The sequence below is a fragment of the Thrips palmi genome, unplaced genomic scaffold (genome assembly GCF_012932325.1).
Source record: "Thrips palmi isolate BJ-2018 unplaced genomic scaffold, TpBJ-2018v1 HiC_scaffold_10, whole genome shotgun sequence".
NCBI classification, from domain to species: domain Eukaryota; kingdom Metazoa; phylum Arthropoda; class Insecta; order Thysanoptera; family Thripidae; genus Thrips; species Thrips palmi.
In genome coordinates, this window is record NW_023144621.1 from 2,364,395 (window position 1) to 2,390,789 (window position 26,395).

A 26,395-nucleotide genomic window follows, 5' to 3' on the forward strand; every position below is an offset into this window, starting at 1 on the left:
CGGAAGTCATGCCGATGACTATCTTCCAATTGTCTGGACCAGGGAAAATTGGTGGTTGAAGGTCTTCGAACCTCCGATTGTCATACTTGTAATAACCCTGCGAAAGAAAGATCATCGTGTTTCTACAAAGCTTCTGAATTTTTTTTGAAGTTTTCACAATGTTTAACTTGTACCACGCACTTCTTCATTTCAACTCACCACAAGCGGACATGAGGGAGGGAACTTGTAATATGTCTTCAAATTTCTAAATATGGGCCTATTCTCCTTGCGTAAGTAGTCACACATGTTGGTGCGGTACTTGATGAAGCTTTGAATGTACCTCTTCTGGTGCATCTCGTAAAGACTTGTATCCATCTGTTGAACAAACGCATACTTTAATGTCTCACTGTCATCCAAAATGTGTCGCGCCGGTACGTAGTCCATGGTTACAACCCTGGCCTACCTACCGGGCGCGACGCCTCGGCCGGAGCTGTTGATGTCGCTCCACCTCTGAAAATGATCCTTGAGCTTAGTACAAGGTAGGTTTACGCCAGACCGCGTCTTGTCGTAACAGGCTTCGCGATGTCTCGCTGCCTGTTTCTCCAATCCGCGCCTGGCGCACCTACCTTGGCCTGCGGCGCTAGCCTGCCTTCGGCAGGCAATGGCTTCTCCATCGTCGATTTTCCTAACTTGTTGCATGCTGGGGGGCTCCGCCCCCCAGACCCCCCTTCATTCTAGATGGAGTTGCTTCATCTGCAGATAACGCGATCTTGACCCTTGTAGCTTTTTCACTTGTCCTGGCTGGGGGGCCCACAGACCCCCCTTTCTTCAAGACAGAGGCGATTTGCCTACAGAAAACTCGATTTTTCGCCGTTTTTTAAGTGTTTTTCGGCTTTAAAAACCAAACCAGTTGAGCTAGGATGGTGAAATTTCGCGTGTGCTGAGCCAAGAACATACCTAGTAAGCCTGCAAAATCTCAGCCAGATCGGCCGAGCCGTTCAGGAGGAGTAGTGTACACACACACGCAGACAGACAGACAGACAGACAGGCAGCAGGGTTCACACCAGATTCCCTTTTTCGTTTTCCCTGACTTTTCCCTGATATCCAGTGAAAAAATTGCCTATTTTCCCTGACTTTATTTACAAATTTTATCTGCATTTCTAGAGTTAGTTGCATTCAGCTGCCACAAGTGCGGCGTTCAAACTCCATACTTTGACGAACTTTTCAAATTTTCCCTGACCAAAATCGAATTTCCCTGACTTTCCCTGACTTCCAGTGCCCATTTTCTTTTCCCTGACTTTTCCATGACTTCCCTGATTTCCCTGACCGGTGTGAACCCTGGGCAGGAAAAATTTTTCAACCCCACTGGAGTAACAGGCTTCGCTATCGCTCAGCCAATAACAAGTGTGCCAAGTGGCATCCCGGTATCACATTTTGCAAGGTGGGTCCCAGTATGCGACTATCAATCCTCCGGCCGCGGTGGGTAGCCCACGACCCTCCACTCGGGGCGGTCGGATTCCGCGTGTCTCCCGGAGTAACCCTTGTGCACTCTTTCACCCCACCCTAACCCCCCCCCCCCTCAAAGTTATGCATAACCCAAACCTAATGACTTCTTTACAAAAGGATACGCGTTATTTTTGTAGCTTCTCGACTATGCATTTGGAAGTACTTGCAACCCTTAACCCTTAGCGAACATTGTTTCATGTTACGACATTTTAGTAACACCCTTTTTCGGTGAGACTGTTCTGTCTCACCCATCAGAGAGTATGATGCACTGCAAGAAAAAGTGTAGATAGTACCACAAAAGTACAACAGAAACTGTACAAAAAAAGTACAACAGGGATTGTAGAAAGTACAACGAGAATTGTACAAACCACAACGAGCCCTGGACTGACACAGCACTCCTCATGCCGGTTCCATTGTACTTTGTACAACAATTGTTGTACTTTGAAAGTACACTAAATTCCTGATAAAAAATTTGCCAGAAATTTGTGTACTTTTGTTGTGGTTATTTCCTGCAGTGTGTATCACTATTTGATTTTCAGTGTTCTCTTATTCGGCGCTCTCACAGAAATCAAACTGTGGTGAATTTGCTAAGTTAATTGAAATGGCAGAATCCGTTACGGTACGGCACAGAAACCGCCAGTATTTGGTAGTCACAGAAACTGGCATGAGCTCACAGAAACTGCTACGGGGTTACGGTCTCGCTGGCCAACCTAACGTCACTGTGTCTCTGGACGCTTTTGTTGTTTTGGACACCACGGACCACCCGGAGCACAGACGCACGACCAGCCGCCTTTCGGCGCCCCCAAACACGGCAAGGGCTTCGCTATCGCTCAGCCAAAAAAAAACAAAAAAAAAACGCAATTAATTTAGAAAGGGAGACTCGGAAATCGAAAAACCAATTCAACACCTTAAAAAATCGATTATTTAGGACAAAAAAATCGATTGACTTGTTTATTTGAAAATTGATACCCACTAACCCGAAACGCCTATCATACCAAGTCGCATTTTAACGAATGTCGCCGTATTCCTATTGACCCGAAGTCTCACTAGCCCGAAACTAGTACACTTGCGCAAGGAGAGCGAAGGACCGGTTCACTCTAAATGTCTTACGAAGAAATTTCCCATAAGACGACGGAAATGGCGCAAGCATAATACGAAGGTTTTTCTTCGTGTCTTACAATGAAAAAGCTGAAAAGATTCGATTTAAGGAAGGAATATTCCTTCGTATTATGCTTGCGCCGAATTCACTGTAACTTACGAATAACATAGGTCAAATTTCATTGTAAGACATTTAGAGTGTAAGATCTAACACGCACTCACCATGGTGTCGTTTGGCAGTTCCTTTATAATGTCCTTGACAGAGGAGATCTGCGAGTGCCCGGACTTGTCCTTTGGACGCAAGAACATGCCTGTGCCCTCGCCGAAGTAGTTGTGGTCGTAGATACACTCGGCGCTGTCGAACTCAATCTCATAGCTCTATACAATTGCATTAGGGAGTTACGATACACCCAGAGATTCATTTAATAAGGACAGGTCCTTACAGTGACCCCTTTAGATTTCCACGGGATTGCTGACCTTAATAGTTGTCCAAAAATAATTTATTTGGTGGCTCGGAGCCTTCTTGGCTGAGTTACACCTAACTTTCTTTTTTGTCGCCAAAAAGCTGGGTAGGGTAAGGTGCCCAGTGATGGCCACTTTTAGCGCACTGATGCGCCTTTAACCCCTTTACTAAGTGTCCCGCACGTCGTACCGGTATGAAAATTTTCAGGAACATAAAAGAAGGATAGAGTAAAGGTTCCCAAGGCTAGAAACCAGCAAAATAAAATTTATTCTTTGAGAAAAAATTAACCAAACTATCAGTACAGTTTGCCCAGTGATGGCCACCTTTTGCCCAGTGATAGCCAGGGTCCCGGCCCAGTGATGGCCACACTAGGGTTTGAGCGCTTTGTTTTCGTTTTTGACAGTTATTGAACCCAATTTCAGCTGGTTTGCACCTTGTTCGAAGCTACAGGGGTCACTGTGTCTTAGGAAACGGAAATCAGTGTAACCCTGGGAACCTACCCTGGGAATCTACTTATACCATAAATATAGAATTCAAGTTAAAATTTCAAGTTTGCGATAGAAAAGATTTGGTTTCCGAAATGATTTGATCTCGAGAAGGTGAACATGTAATGTTAAGCATGTTATAGGTACAGACTTCAAATTCAAAGGTTTATCGGTGTCCAAAGTGGAAAAAGGCACAAAATGCATCTTTTTTCCTGTTTCAAGGCCGATAACTTCTGAAAATCAAGCCTGAACCTAAAACATGCTTTACATTTTTGTTCATCTTGTTGAGGTGAATACGTTTCTGAAATCGAATTGTTTCTATCGCATATTTAAAATTTTGACTTAAAAACAAAACTTATTGTACGTACGGAGTCTAAACAGTTTCCGTGGTACCGTGAATTCAGGTCCCCATGAGGCAGGCGGAGTGAGATGCCAGGTCAAAACCAAGATATTTCAGGCAACAAACTAGACGGACATGCACGGCGTCGCATCACTCGTTGCAAAGTCTGCTTCAAAACACTAGTGTGGCCATCACTGGCTGTGCACTGTTTTGCCTGCCCAGTACTGGCCACCACCCCTTTTCCCTCAAATGTAACGAAATTTCAAAAAAACTTGCATGCTATGGTTAACTTGCCCTCTTTCGATTCTTCTGACGTGATGTTTCTCTTCCACGGACCTCATATTCACAAATGACAAGCGACGCCGTCAAAGCCTGCGCTAATCTGGGCCGGTAAGGAAAGCAACGTTCGACCGGCTGAGAACGCAGTGTTCAGCGCGCTGCGGCCGTGCGGCCGTCCACAACACTAAAAAGCTGAAATTTTTTCGGCGTTGTGTTGCCAATAGGTGACAGTACAAAACCTCAAAAGCTCAATTCTTTAACTAATCTCGCCTGGATGGAAAGTGAGCGCAAAGTGTGAAGTGGCCATCACTGGTACCCTGGCCATCACTGGGCACGTTACCCTATTTTGAGCAGTTTTAAGATGGGACGTAATTTTTGATCAAGGTGGCTGAAAATTGACTCTGCCATGCAAAATTAACTTAGGAACACGTTCACTGAGAATGAAAGAGTCATGACAATGACTGAAATTTTGGGCAAGGAATTCTTAATCACCCAAATTTGGGTGGGGAAGGTTTCCTCGCCCAAGTTTGGGTCATAAAACTATGAAGCCATGTAGGTAGCTGATAAACCCTTCCTCACCCAAATTTGGGCGAGGAAACAATCCTCGCCCGAATTTGGGTAGTAAAGTATACCTCGCCCAAATTTGGGTAGTAAAGTATACCTCGCCCAAATTTGGGTGATAAAGTATACATCGCCCAAAAATTGGGTATTGGTCATGACTTTTTCATTCTCGGTGTGGTGCTCTCAGAATCGATCTACGACTAATACCGTGAAGGTAGGCAACTGCGAGCTGGGCACTGAAAATTAAATGGCAAGGCTGATGACCAAAATTTGGCGAAACAAAAATGTCTTCGCATTCTGTGGCTTACCATTACTCGGTGAGAACCAAATTTGATTTGACCAGATTTGACATGAATCAAAAGTCTCGCGTATTTAACTGGAAGGCTGAGCTGTGAATCTGTCCGTCTACCGATCGGGTCCACCACTCAGCTCAGGAGTGTACACAGGATTACTGATTACACGGCCACGCCAAGTGTGAGACAGTCTCAGACTATTTAGTGCGAACCACGATGTCTCACGCTTGCAAGTGTCACTGTTAAAAAAAATCTTAAAATTCAGACCAATTTTGTAAGACCTGGTGGTCTCATTTCTGAATTAAGACCAGAAGTATTCGAAAGAAGAATCCTCGGATGAAATTAAAGACTTTCGCAGTCTTAAAAGCAAATTCAGACCATCCAGACAAAAAGTCTGACAGGGGTGACTGAAAATTCAGACCAAGTACAAGACCATGTAGTCTGAATCCCTTTTTCAGACTATTCTCCTGAAAAGGAAGACCGATTGATCTTTAATTTCAAACTGGTTGTGTATTTTCAGACCATGGGTCTGAAACGGGAGACGTATTGTTCTGAAATGTCAGACTGGTTGCTTCATTTGACCAAATTTAACCGCAATATTTGAGCGCTCGATACAGAATCTTAAATATTCACGAACAGCCCAAATTGTCCGCAGTTTAACTCCCGCAACACGCGCTTGGTTTGTTTATTTGTGGCCTCCCAGCGTCCAGCGAGCGCGCTTGGAGTCATCGGCATCCTGCAGCCGTGCTCTCAGAGCGGACCCGTGGTGTAATGGATAACCCGCAAAGCCGACGAGCGAGGATTCGATGGTTCGAATACCAAGATATTCGGAGTGTCCGAGTAAAGAGAACGGCCGATAAGTTACGCGCAAGTTCTATCAAAGACTTCTCTCGCTATGGAGTGAAGGTTCAACGTTACAATTTTGTGTTTTTGTCTGAATTTTCTTCAGACTGGCCGTGTCTAATAAATAATTCAGACCACCTAAATCTTAACTTTGAGACCTCCCAATTCTAAACTTTGAGACCACCCTATTCTAAATTTTCAGACCGCCGAAATGGTCTGAAATTTCAGAACCCCTTACTGTTAATTAACTTCAGTCAAATTTTGTCTGAAATTTCAGATTTTTTTTTACAGTGTGAGGCACCTGTGTCCCACGCTTGCAAGTGTGAGACCTCATTTACATCATTTGTCTCATACTTACAAGTGTGAGACACGGTTTGTCCCACACTCACTTCCTATGGTTCCCTGCGGTCTAATGCCACATGATCCACGCTCGTAAGTGTGAGACAAACCGGATCTCACGCTTGCAAGTGTGAGACATACCGTGTCTCACACTTGCAAGCGTGGGACACATATGCCTCACACTTGTAACCGTGAGACATCGTGGTTCGCACTAAATAGTGTGAGACTGTCTCACACTTGGATTGGCAGTGCAGGGTACACAATAAATTGAAATGGCACAATCTGTAGTGGTGTGGACTGAGAGCCCTGAATCGCAGAAATCGACAGGTAACGATTTGTGGCGGTTTTGCAGCAAAACCACCAATGTCAAACCCATTCTGCACATAGGCGACGGAATCCGGGCAACAATCACTGTAATCGTCAATTAAGATTCCCTGAGCGAATTTCACTCCACCTCGCGACTTTGAGGTCTTACATTACTGGAAATAAAGAAAGTAGATGTACCGCGTAAGCAAAAAAAATACTTTAAAGACGTGTCAATGCAAGAAAAAGCATGCATTCGCATCAAAAGATGTCAATAATGTCCAAAACAACAAAAGCGTCCAGAGACAGTGAGGTTGGGTTGGCCAGCGGAACCGTAGCCTTTCAGCAGTTTCTGTGAGCCTAGGCCACTTTCTGTGACTACTAAATTCAGAATCATTTCCTGGCGGTTTCTGTGCCGAATCATTACGGATTCTGCTATTTCGATTTACTGTGTAGTGTGACCATTTCAGAAAAAGAAGCAGAAAACGCATGGAAAATTAAAAAATTCACACCCTTCCCCTCTTAAGGTTCTAACCGGGAGAAATCCGGAGAAATCTACCCCCCTTAGTTTTTATTACATCGAAGGGAAAATTCGGAATACCTTCCACCGCCACCAGGAGACTGTCAAAACCATTTTTAGCAAGAATAATTAAATTTGATTAATATTTTGGCCAGAAATAGGGTCAGTTGGGGTAATAATAGGACAGTTTGAATAATAAGGTTTCCACAACTCTGCAATGGCGAGTTGGAGTGTTTCTAATGCTTTTAGTGTACTCTGTTCCGCACCATTTAACGTTAAAATAAGATCAAAAAGTCATTTAATTTTGAAGTTGTGTTAAATAAACTATGAAAATTCGGACTTGTAAGTTTGGGGTAAGAATGGGACACGCTGGGGTAAAAATGGGGCAGGGGCTTAGCAGTGGTAAAACAGGCCTCAAAGTTTTCCAAATAGACACCACTTTATAAAATTCGATCCGTCTCAACACGAGGAACAATAAATGTCATCACATGCCACAGTTTCGGATGAATAATGAAAAGGCGTTGTACTTCAAAAGAACTTGGGTGCAATTTGACCTTTTGCGACTATTTGGTAATTTCAAAACCCATTAAATTTTTAAAAATCCGTCCAAACCCATAACATGTGTCGACATTTTAAGATTGTATTGTCGAGGCCAATCTGTTTCCGTTCAGAGAATTCAATTCGAACAACTTTGAAAATTTTCTCCCCAAAGGCCACAATTTACCATTAACCAAGTGTCCCATTTTTACCCCAGGAGTGTCCCATTCTTCCCCAATGTGGTGTCCCATTCTTACCCCACCGGAAAATTCTACAATTGCAAGTTAACGAATGCATTGATGCCAAAATGAGTTGGTGGATCGAAATCCTCGATCTTTTAGCTTTCCAAAACACTACAATACTTTACTTTTCTGTTTATGGGGGGTTCTGAAGTGTTCTAATTAGATAACCTCTGCGGCAAATTTTTCCAATCTTTAGAAAACCCATAATTGCCAATTCTACTTGATTTCTTAATTCCCATTTCTATGAGCAGTCATTGTCGCGCCGTATGAAAAATGGAATACTAGACACCTCAAAGAATAAACATGTCATTGTAGGACGTTTTAAAATGCCAAAACTCGTCAAGATTAGAAAGTGTCCCATTTCCCCCCCAAGTTTTAGGTGTCCGCCGTAACATAATGTTTTGGTCTAAATTGGTAGTCTGTATCGTCACGATCAAATCCAAAAATGGAATGATTTTTTTTCTGTTTTTCATTGGGTGGGTGACAGTTGGTTACCCTGTTTGCAGCGTGGAGCTGGATCAATAGTTCGGCCAGCACGAGGAGGGTGACGCAGCGGGGCCGCCAGGGCCCAGGCGACCGCATCCTGCCGGTGCCGCGGGAATGCAGCTACTGTTTGTGATGGCGTGTTCCCAACCACGTGACATGCACACAAGAGAACGGAGATTCACACGAGCGTTCGTTTCTCGCCATGCTTTTGCCATCCATTTCTGCATTCGCCGCTTCTTATCTTGAAGTTCTCGCAACAGACATCCAACTCAAACAATAGTTAGAAGGTTTTGTTCCCAACATATTTGAGAATGATTATCTGAAACTCATTTGGGTGGAATCAAAACGTAAAGGCTGTTCTGGGACTTCAAAATGAACGCGTTGAAAGGTTAGGAAATGGAGATCGGTCTTTGTTCGAGCAATCCAAAGGAGATCGGACTTTGTTCGAGCAATCCAAAGGAGATCGGACTTTGTTCGAGCGACCCAAAGGACATCGGTCTTTGTTCATTGGGCCCATCGGTATATGCTTGATGCATTAAGTACGGATTCGTTGAAGCAACGACAATACTTAGAATTTTCTAAGTAAAAGTACGACTGATTCCCTTTGTAAAATTATTTTCAATATCATATTTAATAATTCCTGAGTGCACGGCCAAAAGTTAGGGTCTGATACGGAGCATGCTACGGCGCTCCGTTTTACCCCCTGAAATGATGATACGGACGTCTCCCACAAGAGCGTGGTACGGAAACTTAACGGAAAATGTACCGCTTATGTTAAATCGGAGTTTGCCGTTTGGGTTTTCCGTAAGTGAAATAGTACAAAATGCTTCACGCACCGTGAGAAACGGACGTTTCGTTACTCAAAGGTTCTGAAACGGATATCGTGTAACGACCAGTCCGTATCCGTCCGTATCCATACGGAGACGGAGAGCCTGGTTCGCACTGTTAAAAAACTTCCGTTCTCAAACAGAGCGGTTCAGCCGTAAGCAGCCAAAATACTTTTGCTTTTTACCGCGAAACGAGGAATATTTGGTCTAACCTGAGAGTGTCTTATGCTATACAACATGTCGGATGACCATTTCGAATTGTAATGCCGTCAGTAACTGAAACCAGGTCGGTGAAAATGACGAAAAAAGGTAGGAATGGCTCGCACGATTTACAAACGGAAAAAATAACGCACATTTTTAAAACAAAGCCCACTTTTAATGGATATATCAGAAAAAGACGTTGTGCAAATGATGTTTCCAAACATATTTTTGTTTTGAAAACGCATTTTTCATTACCAAATGGTGAAATTTTGTTCCAGAATTTTTTGTTTTAAAACAGAGATTTGCCGTTTGAGAACATCAGTAGTCGTTTTGAAACTTTGCACGAATTTTCCATTCTAAAACGGCTGGATTTTTAACAGTGCATGCGTTTAGTAATAGAACTTTGCGTTACGGAACGTTTGTTTCTCGCGGTCCGTAAAGCATTTTGGACTTCTTCACAATGGAGACACCCAAACGGCTAACTCCGGCCTAAAATTAGCGGTACGTACATTTTCCGTTACATTTCCGTACCTCGCTTTCCAGAGCACAGGCTCTTATGAGAGAAGTGGTAAGGCAGACGTCCACCATTTCAAAAGGTAAACGGAACGCCGTAGCATGCTCCGTATCAGACCCTGACTTTTGGCAGTGTAGTTCTTAAAGAAACGAAAAGAACATATTATGGTTGCAGGAATTGCCTGCATAAGTTCTGACAAATAGACACTTCCACCAGAGCGCCGAGTGAAGAACAAGAAGAATAACAAAAGCCGGAAACAGTCCATAAAAGGAGCTTATTTGTTCATATTACAAGGTAGGTTTACGCCAGACCGCGTCTCGTCGTAACAGGCTTTACGATGTCTCGCGGCCTGTTCCTCCAATCCGCGCCTGGCGTACCTAGGGTAAGGTGCCCAGTGATGGCCACTTTTAGCGCACTGATGCGCCTTTAACCCCTTTACTAAGTGTCCCGCACGTCGTACCGGTATGAAAATTTTCAGGAACATAAAAGAAGGATAGAGTAAAGGTTCCCAAGGCTAGAAACCAGCAAAATAAAATTTATTCTTTGAGAAAAAATTAACCAAACTATCAGTACAGTTTGCCCAGTGATGGCCACCTTTTGCCCAGTGATAGCCAGGGTCCCGGCCCAGTGATGGCCACACTAGGGTTTGAGCGCTTTGTTTTCGTTTTTGACAGTTATTGAACCCAATTTCAGCTGGTTTGCACCTTGTTCGAAGCTACAGGGGTCACTGTGTCTTAGGAAACGGAAATCAGTGTAACCCTGGGAACCTACCCTGGGAATCTACTTATACCATAAATATAGAATTCAAGTTAAAATTTCAAGTTTGCGATAGAAAAGATTTGGTTTCCGAAATGATTTGATCTCGAGAAGGTGAACATGTAATGTTAAGCATGTTATAGGTACAGACTTCAAATTCAAAGGTTTATCGGTGTCCAAAGTGGAAAAAGGCACAAAATGCATCTTTTTTCCTGTTTCAAGGCCGATAACTTCTGAAAATCAAGCCTGAACCTAAAACATGCTTTACATTTTTTGTTCATCTTGTTGAGGTGAATACGTTTCTGAAATCGAATTGTTTCTATCGCATATTTAAAATTTTGACTTAAAAACAAAACTTATTGTACGTACGGAGTCTAAACAGTTTCCGTGGTACCGTGAATTCAGGTCCCCATGAGGCAGGCGGAGTGAGATGCCAGGTCAAAACCAAGATATTTCAGGCAACAAACTAGACGGACATGCACGGCGTCGCATCACTCGTTGCAAAGTCTGCTTCAAAACACTAGTGTGGCCATCACTGGCTGTGCACTGTTTTGCCTGCCCAGTACTGGCCACCACCCCTTTTCCCTCAAATGTAACGAAATTTCAAAAAAACTTGCATGCTATGGTTAACTTGCCCTCTTTCGATTCTTCTGACGTGATGTTTCTCTTCCACGGACCTCATATTCACAAATGACAAGCGACGCCGTCAAAGCCTGCGCTAATCTGGGCCGGTAAGGAAAGCAACGTTCGACCGGCTGAGAACGCAGTGTTCAGCGCGCTGCGGCCGTGCGGCCGTCCACAACACTAAAAAGCTGAAATTTTTTCGGCGTTGTGTTGCCAATAGGTGACAGTACAAAACCTCAAAAGCTCAATTCTTTAACTAATCTCGCCTGGATGGAAAGTGAGCGCAAAGTGTGAAGTGGCCATCACTGGTACCCTGGCCATCACTGGGCACGTTACCCTACCTTGGCCTGCGGCGCTAGCCTGCCTTCGGCAGGCATTGGCTTGTCCATATCATCAGTTACTTCTTACTTGTTGCCGGGTGGAAGGATCTTTAGTTAAACTGTAGTTTCAACTACAGTACCAAAACTGCAGTTCCCGAACTAAAGTTAGTTTTAAAAAGAAACTGAAGACTAAATACAATTCCACTTTGCAGTTGAAATAGTAGTTTTCTGTCAATCCACAATGCAGTTTTAGTGTTGATTTGAAGTTCAGTTGGAGGTTCAGTTTAAGTTTCAGTTACAATTTACTTAATATCCATTTCTGGAAGTAAAGCAACTGCTGAAAATAAATATTCAAAAACTGTCTCTCATCTAGTATGTTTCCGTACTTGGTATGTATTTTAAACATATTCTCTTATCGACATACTAACGTTGATAGTTATGTCTCAAAACTAGTACGTTTCCATACTTCTTATGCAATCTCCTAGTTGTATCAAGTAAAAGTTACATACCACTAGGGGAACTCAGAATTACAGTGGCTGCTTCATTGCTTTTAAAGCAGTTGAGGTTTACGTTGAATTTTTTGTCGTCTCCGTTTAAAAAAAGTATCAGGTTAAAACCTAACGTTTAAGGTTTATACCTAATACAGTTGGCTTTACTTTAAATGGTATAGTTGATCGCTGTTTAAAAATTTATGCAAGTTTCCCCTTTTTTAAAGTTAGCCTCCCTAAAGAGACAAAGTAACCCAAAGTCTGCGACAAGTTTACGTAAACTGACTTGTTGCAAAGGTCCAAAATATTTTGCGCTTACATTTTATATACTGACAGTTAAAAATTAAAATTGGTCATAAAATGCAAGTTTGTCATGAAGAGGACTACAACTTTACATAGGATTACTCTAAAATTGCTTGTAGTTTAGAAGGTGTAGAAAAATTTTTAGTTTTGAATTTTTTTTATTAAATCTAAATCAAAGTAATTCTGTTAAGTCCTTCATATATCCTTTTTAAAATAAACATAATATTACATGCTAGTAGTATTAAATAACACTTTCGTTGAGTGAAGTTGGAGCAAAACATATTGACTACCGCAAAAATGGACACTTAGTGCATCATCCGCTAGGTGGCGCTAGTGTCGCATCATTTACGTCTTCGAGTTAAAAGTGTTCTTGCAGCCGATCAGAGGAATATTTTTGGATCAAACTCTGTGCAGGGCAAATATTTGAGATGCTATGACTCTACCACAAAAGGTTTGACCTCGATAGGTGGAATATTAGGGAAATAACTTTGAGTACAACTTTCCTCTCGCGTACGGCTACGGGTCGTAGTTTGGTTAGGTTCCGATCGCTGTGCCCCCTAGTGCATCAGTCCGCGATGCGAAGTAAATTTTTACGAGTTATCAACTCCGAAAGGAGGTGACTCCACTCACTAACACCTAAGGTTGTAAACACCTAAGGTGGCAACTTCATAACAGGGCTGAGGCTGTATTTTGAATTTTCACTCTCTTTTCAGAAACTGAACCCTCACTACTCTCTTTCTAGTTATTTCAAATGGCTTTAAAGTTGTTCGAAACTAAGGTTGAACTGCAGTTTGACTGTAGTTTAACTAGCACGAAAATGAGGGAGAAACTATAGTTGTTCCAAATAACTGGTAGTTTTTGCATAGTTAAACTGCAGTTTTACTGCAGTTAACTACAGTTTAACTACAATTTTTTTTCTCTTAGAAGTTACTTTTAACTTCTTAATTTTTTAATTTTTTTTTAACTTAAAACAATACATTTTACAACAGAAAAACTCCTGTTTTGTCATATAGTTTTAACTGCAGATCCTTCCACCCGGGGGCCCCCAGACCCCGTTCATTCTAGATAGAGTTGCTTCATCTACAGATAACACGATCTTGACCCTTGAAACTTTTTAACTTGTTGGGACTGGGCCCCCCAGACCCCCCTTTCTTTAAGACAGAAGTGATCTGCCTGCAGAAAACTCGATTTTTCGCCGTTTTTTAGATGTTTTTCGCCTATAAAAACTGAATCACGTGAGCTACGATAGTGAAATTTCGCGTGTGCCGGGCCAAGAACATACCTAATAAGCCTGCAAAATCTCAGCCAGATCGGCCGAGCCGTTCAGGAGGAGTAGTGTACACACAGACAGTCAGACAAAACTTTTCAACCGCACTGGAGTAACGGGCTTCGTTATCGCTCAGCCAATGAGTTCATTTGAGCGATTCTCACGTTTCGGGGTGGTTTTGGCGTCTCTGATTTGCCGAAAGTGAAAAATATCCAATTAAGTTTTTCTGATTATTGGGGTCCTGGATGATACTAGAGTTATGGCAATGGTATTTATAGTAAAGACCTTGTACTACCTTCCTAAAAACATGAGCCATAAGGTATTCCCACACGTTTTACACTCTAAATGTCTTACGAAGAAATTTCCCATAATACGAAGGAAATGGCGCAAGCATAATACGAAGGTGGTTTTTCTTCGTACTACGTAGGTTTTTCTTTGTATCTTACAATGAAAAAGCTAAAAAGATTCGTATTACGAAGAAACATTGCTTCGTATTATGCTTGCGCCGAATTCACTGTAACATACGAATAACATAGGTCAAATTTCATTGTAAGACATTTAGAGTGTAGTGGGTGTTTTGATCACGGAAATTACGTTATCACGGAAGTTACAAAGTGTGAAAATCGGCTTTAACGGCTGACTCGGGCTTGCTGTGGCTTAAAAGTCGTTCCAGGGTCAAATGATACTCTAAGCCCGACATTTCAGCGGAAATTTTTTTCACCTAGTGCTGCTGCAACATTGGGTAAAGGGTGCCACGGAAGTTACAGGTAATTGTTGATACACGCCATTTTATAATGCTCTAGCCCGCTTTGAGACCGTGTACAGCATCTTAGATTTCCGTGACCCATGCAATTATATCCCAGGGACTCCACTTTGATGGCTTGTGTCATGGAAAGTTAAAAGTTTGGCTTGGGGAGAAGTCCAGACCTGCCTTTTCGAAATTAGTGTAGTGAAATTGAATACACGGAGGACATTTTTCGTTGCAGCATAAGTACCTTTGAAAGAAGTCTGGCGTGTTGGTCTTCGGTTGAAATTAGCTCGAGACATGCCAAGCTTCGAATCCCCATCGACAGTTGGCAGCATTTTCGAACCACACCGCCACACTGGGGGCGGAAAGTTCGAGTATGTTCTCTTTGGACAATCACGGAAGTTACATTTAGGGTATTCCAAACGCTACGTAGACCAATCCAACGAACGTGAACTTTTCGAAATGTGTGCGTTTAGTGGGCAATGGCCCTCCCTAACATCAGAAACAAACCCCATGTCGATATCTGCGCTCGTTTGGGCACAGGAGTCAGAAGAAACGAAACTACCCCGTAACGTGAGAATCGCTCATTTGGGTTCTAAAAATTGTTTTAAACTAGACAAAGACGAGTTTCATCATTTAAAACCGTAAAAACCTACAAATAAGACGTTTGTGGGAACTGGTTCCGGTACCATATCTTCCTCTTGTTCTTCACTCGGCGCTCTGGTGGAAGTGTCTGTTAAGCAAAAAGTCAGCAACGGCGTCGAGAGCGTAATTCACGGTATCACTATGCGGCGCATCCAAAGAAACACGGTTTTTTCCCTTTTTCTTTCTGGTTATGGATGGCACCTTAAGGCATCCGGTACAGGCTTCCTATATAGTTGATTCAGTCAAAGTTGGCGGGCCGGCGAGCCTCTGCTATGCAGGTCTATTTTTTGTGACATTATAAGTGTGGTTAACACCCTACATCTTTCTTTCTTGACGCCATGTTCGACCCCCCCTTGCACATAAATTTACTTCGACGAGATTTGAAGTACTAAGTCCAGTAAAGCTAAGCTGTTTTGTTATTACGATAATATATGAATTGAGGAAGTGTTTAGGCCCGGTTCAAGCTCAAAGACTCAAAAACTTTCCAAGATTAAAGTCTTGAAAATAGAAGTAAGCACTTTTCTTGTAGCGTTTTCAGCGAAACCCCATTTTTCTCTTGTTTTTGCGATGCGGTTTCAAGGGATGAAATGATCGTAAGTGTGCTCACGTTTTGTTATTACGTTAATATTACCTTTTAACTTCATGCCGCACTCAAGTTTCATGCGATTCCTTTGCAGGGCTCAGGGAGTAACTCTTTGAAAAGTTCCATGATTTAAGGGGGGGGGGGGGGCGAACATGGCGTCAGAATAAGTGTACAGCGTTGCCACCCCCTGGGCAAACAGTCCCCAAGATACGCCGGAACCTGCACCTTACAAAGGGATCAATCCCTTATAATGACCGGAAATGAGACCTCCTGAAAAGAGTCGGCTGTTTAAGGTTTTCTTTCACTCTACCAAAAATCGAGGGGTCCTATTCAAAAGATCTTATCTGGGCGTTCCCCCGAAGACAATCTTATCTTAAACACAGGTGAATTTCACTAAGTTTGACCATTTGGGACGGGTACGAGAGTAAGCGGAATATATTTCTACATGCACTTTAGGTTTATTTGGTCTTTCATCTTCACATTTCAGTGAAGTTTATAACATATAATATTGGTTTGTAGCTGTATCAAATGATCAAACTGGGTGAAATTCGCCAGCGTTTAAGATAAGATTGTCTTGGGGGGAACGCCCAGATAAGATCTTTTGAATAGGACCCCTCGAAATGTCCTGTCAATGCCGTTAATTTATTACCAGTTTTCACTGTAGGTCAATTCACAGCGTTCACTGTGATCTGTTCACGCGATTTACTGTGATCTTGTTCACGGTGTTCACTGGGATCTGGTCTACAGTAAACACTGTGAGTGTGACGCCGCTGAGCACCGAAGTACTGCAAATCAGGCTCCAATTCACGGCGCTTACTGTGGCCAGATCACAGTGAACACTGTAACCGAGATCACAATGAACGCCGTGAACTAGTTCACAGCAAACGCCGTGAATTGCATAACAGCAAACATTGGTAATAAATTAACGGCGTTGACCGGACATTTTTTGTGGAGTGTTGGTCCTTGTCCCGCTAACTTTGACTCAACAAACTATACAGTTTAATTCCTTGAGTTGGGGACGGGGTCCCTGCTCCATTTCGTGCAGGGCGGAGCCCACATGGGCGTCTCAAGCCTATTGAGCGTCTGTAGGGCCAACCTCTGTCCACTAGAGGCTAGCTGTACACTGATAGAAAAAAGTACAGAAATTTCACGGAACATGTCTGGTCAATGTTTTACCTGGACCGTCCACTCCAAATCCAGTGGCAAGTTTCCTTGCCACTGGAGTGGCGTCTTTTCCAAAGCGCCAAGATTTGGCGTTCCCATCCCTGGTTTCCGGATTCCACGCCAAATTTTGGCGCTCCACAGAGAGCGCCAAAATTTGGCGTTCCATTCCCCAGAGCACCACAGACCAGAACGCCAAAATTTGGCGCTGCAAAAGAAATGGAATAATTTGGCTTGGAAAGCAATACCCGTTCACAGAAAAATAAATGTGCATACAATAGTTTTCAGTGCTTAGGATCCCTAGTTCAAATCACAGCAATTATACTATGAAAAGTAGAACTGGACCAGTAAAATACAAGACCTGCATCTGTATTTTCAGGTTACGTGTCAATGCCGCTGACCAACTATTGAATCACTTTGGTTTGGCCAGCGATTCCTGAGACACTGGGAAAATGGTACTCACATCAACACAAAACGCTGGATATCACTGAGTCACTCTCTCCACTCTCAGCCTTTTACTGACTTTTTCTCATTAGCTTACGCATTTCTGTAAGCAACCATAATACTTAGTATTTTTTGTCAGTATTACTTAGCAATTGCTAATTACTGTACTGATATTACCGTTTTCTTAGTAAATTACAAAGAAATTTTTAAGTATTTAAGAACTTAATACTAAGTATTATGGTTGCTTACAGAAATACGTCTGCTGATGAGAAATAGTCAGTAAACGGCTGAGAGTGTCTTGATAAGGGGTTGACACAGCAAGGGGTCTCAGTCCATTCTCAAACCAGGAAGACTTGAGCTAGCCTCAGAGCCCTAGCCTGGCCCTGCCGCGCCACGCCGCTCCCTAAATCTTCCACAGCACAACACTTGAATAGTTTTGAAATGGCCCGAGAGCACTCAGGCCTTTTGAAAGTACTGCGACACGATAAAACATGACAGACATAGACTATCGTTGACCGTAGCGAACGAAATGCACACAAAAGTAACAATTTGAATGTTTCGTTTGTCTAAGAGGAGTAGCCATGTTTACTGTTTTTATTGTTAAGCTTTTGTTGATTGCTTATGCTTATGCGCACCAACCTGTTGAGTGCGAATAACATTGGAGTGCGAATAACATTTTGAGTGCAAATAACATGTTATTCGCACCGTCGAGTGCAAATAACATATTGAGTGCGAATAACATGCTAGCTCAAGTCTTCCTGGTTTGAGAATGGACTGAGACCCCTTGCTGTGTCAACCCCTTATCAAGAGAGAGTGACTCAGTGATATCCAGCGTTTTGTGTTGATGTGAGTACCATTTTCCCAGTGTCTCAGGAATCGCTGGCCAAACCAAAGTGATTCAATAGTTGGTCAGCGGCATTGACACGTAACCTGAAAATACAGATGCAGGTCTTGTATTTTACTGGTCCAGTTCTACTTTTCATAGTATAATTGCTGTGATTTGAACTAGGGATCCTAAGCACTGAAAACTATTGTATGTGTTACAGTTAATGTCCGGTCCCCGGTCAAAACGCGTTTTAACTAGCTAAAACGCGGATTAACTGGCCGGGCCGGGTAAAACTGATATAGAAATTATTTATTTTATTTTATTATTATTATTCGGCTGTTAACTGGGTAAAACGGGAATAAACCGACCGTTTCTTTTCCGGGTCGGGCAGTAGAGTGTCACGGTACCATTGTCGCGGGAAGGGTGGTGTAACTGGGGTAACAGGTCCGCGGCTGTTTTCGACTCAAAATTTCAAGTAATAAACCGACCTCATAATTCTGGAAAAATTCTAAAAATGGCAAGCAGCAAAGAAAAATTTGAACTGGCAGATCTCGGCCACAAAAGGTAAAAATTCAAAATTCCTCACCCCTCAAGCATACGACAAGTTAATCCAAGAAGTTAAGGAGGCCAAAATTAAAAAGACAAAGAAGACCACAAAGGACTACCGGCGCCTAGCAAAGTACGCGGTGATTGAAATTGACGGAGAGGAGAAACTGATTGTGCCACTTAAGGGGGCGAGCCAGCCTCGGTTTTACGTACACACCGAGGACCTGTATGAAGCGTGCCGTGAAATTCACGAGGCCACGGGGCACGGTGGTCGTGACAAAATGAAGTACGACTCGAAGGAAGGCAAGTACGTGAATCTGTCACAGAAGATGCTGCTCTGCTTCAAGGAGAATTGCGAGCAGTGCCTTCTGAAGGAGAGTACCGTGAAACGGGGTAACTTCGGACACTTTTGATAGGTTTTTTTGAAATTGTGAAAGTCGTGGTGCTGTCATGGACTTGAGGGTTAAAATTTATCATCTACGCACCTTTAGCTTCGATTTGGCGCTTATTTCAAATATCCGCACCTCACCGTTTTTACAGTGGAGGGTCCGAAGCAGTGTCCGAAATTACCCCGTGTTTTGGGGTAATTTCGGACACCCCTGGAAAAAACGACTTTTCGTTCTGATTTTGGTCCCAAAATCGATCACTGTCTCTTTCTAAAGTGCTTATATGATTATATGAGAAATTCGTAAGGGTTTAGATGTAAAGGTAAGGTAGGGGTGGTCACTCATACATAATTTGAAGGCATGTTTTTTGCACTCATAGGGTAAACTATACAGTTATCGGCAGGGGTACAGTTATCGTCATCTCGGCGAATGATTGGGTCCTGCTCTGCAAGTACGCGTCCGTTAGTGATGCGGCCAATGCAGGTCGCTAGAGACACCTTTTGAGCATGCAGGACCGAGACAGCATCGCGTTTGATTGAGCATGTCAGCCAACAGAGCCACGTTTCTTGTCAAGTGCAGAATGAGGCTGCTTCGGCCGCCCGTTCTTATCTTCCATGCTAGGAACAGGGGTTCAATCTTTCGTTAAGTTCGTGAATGTGGGCCGGAAAAAACTATTCTCTTTGCCAGGTTCCTTCTCCCCATCTATTGAAGAAGGCATACTGTGCTTGGTGCATAGAAATTCCTCTTGCTTGCCCTCATTCGGGGGGTGCCGATAACTGCACCAGAGAAATCACCTCAAACACAGTTATCGTCAGGGTGGCCTCAAACTGCACTGGTGTTTCGGGCGTCATCCGGGAGTTAATATTCTGATGCATTATGACCGTAGGAAGACCCCTGCCAAATTTGAATGAAATCGGACCACTATTTCCCAGTGATCTACGTGATTTACGAAATATCCTCCTCGGCGCTTTGAGAGGTTGTTTTTTCGCAGCTCATGGTGCTAGTTGTCCGCGAGTCTAAAATGAAGGGCGCAAGAGGCATAACAGAAGAGAGAGGGGGTTCATGACATGTCAAGGGGTGATATAGAGTGTCTGTGACGACTGTTAGAAATTTTCGTCACTTTCGGTCATGTTTTGCCTTTTTAACAAGGGGTGCCGATAACTGTCATAAAGGGTGCCGATAACTGTATTTTGGCTGCCGATTACTGTGTTTTTTTGGTAACCTTTTTCTCAGGTTAAATAAGAGCGCCACAAAAAGTTTTTAGTGAAATCTTTGTCAGCCACTTCGTTGTCTAGATCCTTCTGAGGTGTCTGGAACAAGTCGCACGGGTCTAAGTGTCAAAACCTACCCTAGAGGCCCTTGAAAAGAAGGCGATGCTCTTAAACTGACGGTAACTGTATAGTTTACCCTATGTAGTTCGATTTCAGGAATAGTGGGTGGAACTAGAAGAGCCATTTAGAACGCTTCTATTGTTTAATCTTTGACCGATTAGCTTTCTTAGGCAACTCGGGACATACTTTATTACGCGAAAGTGAATCTTTAATCTTCCTCTACAAGATTACATACGATCACATACATGCATATGAAGGGCATGTAGTCGTGTCGTATGTACGATTAGGAAGATACAGGGGCTCAGTGGAAAGCGTTGCATAGTAAACCGGCGAGCTATGCAGCCATTCGCCAAGTCCAACTCTCATGTCACATGAAAGAAAATCAATCACAAAACAGTCGTTGACACTAACGTAGGATATACACATAAAACTAAATATTAAAGATGTAGCTTTGCCCCATTTTTATGAAATTCGAAGTTTACAAAGCAACCGCTGTAACTATTGGGGAATATCGTTGTTATTGGATTATCTTCAACTTTTAGAAGAGCTCTTCAGCTTCCACCATTCAAACCCTGCGAAATTGGAAGTGTTCAGGGCATACCAACTCTCCCTGACGTGACGTTTGTATGTCCGAAATTACCCCGTAAAGTAACATTTTTTCAGTTTTGAGCCTATATAAACCATACTATTTGACCCAGGTGATTGAAAATTTGACACAGTATGCTCTTAACATGATTGAATCGACAAACAATCCCCTCATGAACCGCCCATGAACAGTTTCGGCTTGCCAGTCAAAGTTTTTACGCATACAGCGAATTTAGGTAAAAATGGTTAAATACAAAAACCACTCTTTCTCCTGAAGTTTGCCCCAGATTTGACCTCCGGGTGATTGATCAGATGGTTTTAAGTGTGGCCGATGCGATGCGCGCAACGGGACAAGCCTCCAAGTTGGCCGTTAGATGGGAGCATCAACGCAATGCTTCCGGGCAGAGTTGTCCGAAATTACACCGAGTGTCCGAAATTACCCCATTTCACGGTACACAGAAGAAAGGGGTAACGGTGAGGCCGATTATTCATAAGGAGATGAATGCCCGAGCGCAAGTGGACCTGATTGATATGCAAACAAGTGCAGATGGGGACTTCAGGTTCATAATGGTGCTGCAAGACCACCTCACAAAATTTGTGCACTTGCGCCCAATACGCCGAAAAAAAGCCGAGCACGTCGCTGTTGAACTGGTCCCCATTTTCCTTGAATTCGGTGCTCCTTCTATCCTCCAGTCGGACAATGGCCGAGAATTTGCCAATGCTATCATCAACTCATTGCAAGAAATGTGGCCTGAATTGAAAATCGTGCATGGTGAGCGTTCTGTCAAGACAAGGTATTCCCTCTTAGTAATAACTTTACAATTAATCATGTTACAACTCCAGGCACCCCGAGACATTCGCAAAGCCAGGGGAGTGTTGAGAGGGCGAATCGGGACGTGCAAGACATACTGATAACCTGGATGAGGGACCACAATACAACCAGCTGGTCTGAGGGTCTGAAGTTCGTGGCAAACATGAAAAACAGGCGCCACCATCAGGGCATCGGCCGTTCTCCCTATGAGGCGCTGTTCGGCGTTCCCATGAAACCTGGGCCTGGGAACCTCTTTCCCGTTACACCTGATTGGTAAACTCGAGAGGGAAGAGAGCTTGGAGGTGAGGCAGGCCCGACGTCCCACTAGACAAACGCATAGCACTGCGGTCCATGGCCACTGCACAGAGCATGACAGGTGGCCAGGGCTATGTCCGGTGCAACTGCCGAAAAGGGTGCAAAGCTTCCAGCAAATGCAAATGCCGCCTTTTAGGAGTACTCTGCAACTCGAAGTGTCACGGCAGTACCTCGTGCTCCAACAAATGACTGGTATTTACCTGCCCACACCTTTTACCCAGTGAATTTTAGACCAGTTAATTCCCGTTTTGACCAGTTAATTCCCGTTTTGCCCAGTTTATTCCCGTTTTGCCTAGTCATTACCCGTTCTACCTAGGTAAAAGCCGAATTTTACATCAAATTATTCTTAATATCAGTTTTACCCGGCCCGGCCAGTTAATCCGCGTTTTAACTAGTTAAAACGCGTTTTGACCGGGGACCGGACATTAACTGTAACATATGCACATTTATTTTTCTGTGAACGGGTATTGCTTTCTAAGCCAAATTATTCCATTTCTTTTGCAGCGCCAAATTTTGGCGTTCTGGTCTGTGGTGCTCTGGGGAATGGAACGCCAAATTTTGGCGCTCTCTGTGGAGCGCCAAAATTTGGCGCTCTCTGTGGAGCGCCAAAATTTGGCGTGGAATCCGGAAATCAGGGATGGGAACGCCAAATCTTGGCGCTTTGGAAAAGACGCCACTCCAGTGGCGAGGAAACTTGCCACTGGATTTGGAGTGTCCGTACCTTGCCAACCACGGAGGTTCTGTACATGTTTTCTGTACCCGCTTACATGAAATCCTTATAGGGACCACAGAGAACCAGTACAGAAGGTCCGTACCCGTCTGTACCCCATTTTTCCGTACATTTTCCGTGCCAAACCACAGAATTTTTTGCAGTGTAGCACCTGTCGGGACGTTTTATGACAGGCTCAGCGAGGGGAGGAGCGGGGCGGGCAGACGGCAGCAGCCCAATTCAGGCTAGTGGGTTTGAAAAGTCCACTACGGAACGTGCATGGGCTCGAGTGGGCTTTGTCGTTTGGAGTGGGGGCTTTTCGTGGGTTGGACTCCTACGTAAGCGAGTGGACTCTACGTGTGCCGGGCTTTTACTGGGTTTGGCGATTTAAGCGTGAAGCCCGCTAGAGCCCACGCCGATCCCGCCCGGCTCTGTTATCGTATACTTGCGATAGGGTACTTTCGTCGATCCTTAACCGGAAGCAAGCAGACGCCATATTGGCCGGAACCTAACCTCTCTTTGGGATCTCCAAATCGGACCAGTCTCTACAAATATTGCCCGAGGAACACAAATGCACTGGAAATAAGTATCAAACGACCATCATGTTCAGTGTGGCCAATACATTTGACTATCGTCTCTTTTCCATGTCAAGTTTTGATCTACTTCCGCCAACATGGCGTCTGTTTGCTTCCGGTTCAGGATCTACGAAAGTACCCTATTGATTTGGCTCTCTGGTTTGATCGGAACGGTTCCATACGTTCACCTAGGTCCACTCGTCCCTACCCAGTTACGCTAAGCCGTGCCCGTGCCCCACCTACTTGCGTTTGATTTGGCTCTGTTGTCTCAGCGGAACGGTTTCCTGCGTACACCTGGATCCACTCGCCAGCACTCAGCTACGCCGAGCCGTGCTCCACCGTCTTGTCTCCGCAGTTGGTGAGTGAGTGTGAGTAGACATGTGGGAGGTCATGCTGAAGAGATCTTACATCATACGCTCGAAGCCTTACGAAAGTATTCTGAACTCTCCTTCATTCCAGGAAGGTGACATCTCGTTGAAATGAATTCGTCAAAATGACACGTTTCTTTGGGCATTGTGACACATTCACATTCGTTTGAATGTGTATCAGCCATCAATAAGCTTATTTACACCCAAACGAATGTGACACAGTGCTCAAAGATAAGTGACATTTTCCCACACTCATTTCAACTCAACGTGATCCTGGAATGAGAGTGCTTACGTAACGTGAGGTTAAAACTACTTAATTTGTAGCACGAAACATTAGTTCGTGACGAAGTAAGTTTTTTTTGTAAGCTTACGTATGCTCAAAGTGCTTTGTTTTGGCAAGCAACTTAACTTCATAATTCTTTAGATAGTTTGTAAGGTTTTCAGAGTGCACCGTTCCCTTGCTAATGATCTTTCACAGGCTTTTTCGATGACGCCTTTAATTCTAATCTTGAATGCACGTGATTTTTTTTATGTTTGATCATTTTGGACGTCACTGGAAAAAATTACTAAAGTATATTTTTCCTCGTAAAACGCAGAGAAGAACAGAGGACGCAGGCACGGAGAGGTACACGGAACGTCCGTACTTGCTCCACCTAAACTACTGTAATCGTCTACAGAAATCGAGTACACACGTTCCGTAGTTGACTAGTACAGACGGTCTAGACAAATCAATGAGGTGATGGAGATGTACTGATTCTGTAACTTGATTAATGACTAAAACTGGCGAGTTCACTAGGCTGCATTCATCATAGTAGAGTCATTTTAAATACTAAAATTTGTGACGTTTTTCCAAATTTGGTTGAAATTGGACGACGTCGCACGGTGGAAACGGTTCCTGGCTTTTCCGGGAACTCTCCCCGGGAATCGCCCATGTCTTCACTGTAAATTCCCAGGAAAATCGGGATCTGTTCCTGTCGTGCGGGGATTGGTGTGTCATTACGCATGTCTGATTCGTTGTTACAGTTGCTGGTTCTTCATCGCCCGAGACATGGACGGTCTACCGGACGAGCTTTTCCAGTGGATCCTGTCGTACGTACCCTCGGCTCAGCTGTTGCCGCTCCGGTTGGTGTGCCGACGATGGAGCCACGCCATACTGGAGAAGGCTGTGTGGCAGCACCGCGATCTGTGGGGGACAAATGATGATGTTGGTGATGATTATGAAGGGTTTTTCCCACGCAAGCATTCGAATGTCAACACGGGGCTTATACGCACCATCGTTCGACTTGTGCCAGCGGTTGGCCGCGTCTACCTGTACCTGAAGGCCGGCAGTACGGCAGGGGTGGCTGCGTTAGAAGCACTGGCCCGAGGAACCTGCCAGGTAAGTTATAACACCTAGGTTTTTTGGCCCGTCCGGTGTATTTATTGAAAAATAAATGCCGGAGGGACGGGTACATAGTATCATGCATGCTGTGCGAGAACTTCCCGTGCTCCGATCTTGACCAAATTCGGTACGCAGCCTCCTTGGGCGTCCCTGCCCGGTAGCAGCAAATCCGATCCGAGCCCCGGAGGCGCTGCTGCAGGTGGGACATTCCATGTGAAGTCAACCAGGCCTTAGCCACCATGGGCTCCGATCCGGTTCTCGTTTTCAGGGTTTGTTACCCCTATGGTCTCATGAAATAATCGGTACTTGGTTTGGGGTCCGGCCCCCAAGGGGCTAGGCTATGGCCAATTTACGTTTTTGCTAAATATTGGAACAACGCAACTTTGGAGGGCAATATCTCAGCAACCATTGGTCGTAGGTCAAGTCCGAGACCAGATTTGGAAAGAGGATGAAAAACTGAATCTTTTTTGTCTTTGAAGTTTTTATGTCCAAAAACTTTTTATAACTTTAAAACTTTAGTGAAGTATTCAAATTAGCGCCATTGCGTAGATCCTCAACCGATTTATACCAATCTGGGCTTAAAAGATAGCTTAAACCCTTCCCTAAACGAAAATGTTAATCAAAAAATGTGTTCGGCTTCGTTCCCGAGAACGAGCCATTTTCGTGAACCCCTGCAACCACGTATTTCACTAAATTGTAGTGACGGCCGCACTCGATGCCACACTGGACGCTCTCTAAGGTGTTTTCGGCTCAAAGCAAGTTTCCGGGTCGCTTTTCTATGGTCAGGGGACCCAAGCGCCTGTCAGGTAGGCCAACAACCAGCAGACCTGCAACGCACTAGTGACGACAGGGTGGCCTACCTTGCCCCTGAAGAGTGGGACAGGCAGCGCGCTCTGGGCGATTGGACCAGTACTACACCCCGCCACCTCGCCGTGATATCTACACGTGGGGGTGGGTGTTGTTGTTGTTAGTTATTATTGCACGGCAGGGTAAGGGATGTTTCAGGCGTTTCAGTCAGCATTTCGGTAAAAATACACGTTTGAGTTTTCTTGGTCAGTCCCAGCAAATTTGACAGCACGTTTCGACGGCATTTTGGCATAAATCTGAAGGCATACCAAAAAGATACTGCCCTTTGGCCAGATAAACAAAAGTATCTTCTTCAACACTACTAACCTCTATCTTCAATGTCATTGACTATGGTATGCCTTCAGATTAATTCTAAAATGCCGTTGAAGCGCGCTGTCAAATCTGCTGGCACTGAAAAAGAAAACTCAAACATGTATTTTTACCCAATTGCTGACTGAAACGCCTGAAACATCCCTTACCCTGCCGTGCAATAATACGGAGAAGCCGGCGGCCAGCCATCAGGCAGCCAGCCTCTGCGGACCCTCAGCCGCGCCACACTGC

At 44.0% G+C, this 26,395-nt stretch overlaps 2 protein-coding genes across 32 annotated transcripts in view; both read left to right on the top strand.

Moving 5' to 3' along the window:
- The window catches only part of LOC117654295 (gastrula zinc finger protein XlCGF49.1-like), a 346,548-nt gene that overhangs the window by 303,391 nt on the left and 16,762 nt on the right, over positions 1-26,395 (top strand). The gene's annotated exons all lie outside the window — the stretch shown is intronic.
- On the top strand, positions 236-24,981 carry LOC117654308. 16 transcript variants are annotated; one of them, XM_034400888.1, is made up of 4 exons: positions 15,761-15,843; positions 23,512-23,597; positions 24,631-24,696; positions 24,848-24,981. In XM_034400888.1, exons 1-4 carry the CDS (start codon positions 15,811-15,813, stop codon positions 24,924-24,926), a joined length of 264 nt encoding a protein of 87 aa, XP_034256779.1. In that variant the 5' UTR covers positions 15,761-15,810; the 3' UTR covers positions 24,927-24,981. The 16 variants fall into 16 exon arrangements, 8 of the variants coding, with proteins under 8 accessions (XP_034256776.1, XP_034256777.1, XP_034256774.1 ...); XM_034400885.1 differs by lacking the exon at positions 15,761-15,843 and adding an exon at positions 236-269 and having other exon boundaries at positions 23,512-23,607; positions 24,631-24,981; XM_034400886.1 differs by lacking the exon at positions 15,761-15,843 and adding an exon at positions 8,776-8,813 and having other exon boundaries at positions 23,512-23,607; positions 24,631-24,981.

What these genes read in the sequence shown, in the direction of transcription:
- LOC117654308 (XM_034400880.1), top strand. Translation starts at nt 16,608, where the DNA reads ATGGGCGTCTCAAGCCTATTGAGCGTCTGTAGGGCCAACCTCTGTCCA. An exon ending in CTGTACACTGATAGAAAAAA is followed by an intron (nt 16,687 to 23,511) that starts GTACAGAAATTT and finishes CTGTTGTCTCAG; the next exon opens with CGGAACGGTTTCCTGCGTAC. An exon ending in TCCGCAGTTGGTGAGTGAGT is followed by an intron (nt 23,608 to 24,630) that starts GTGAGTAGACAT and finishes TCGTTGTTACAG; the next exon opens with TTGCTGGTTCTTCATCGCCC.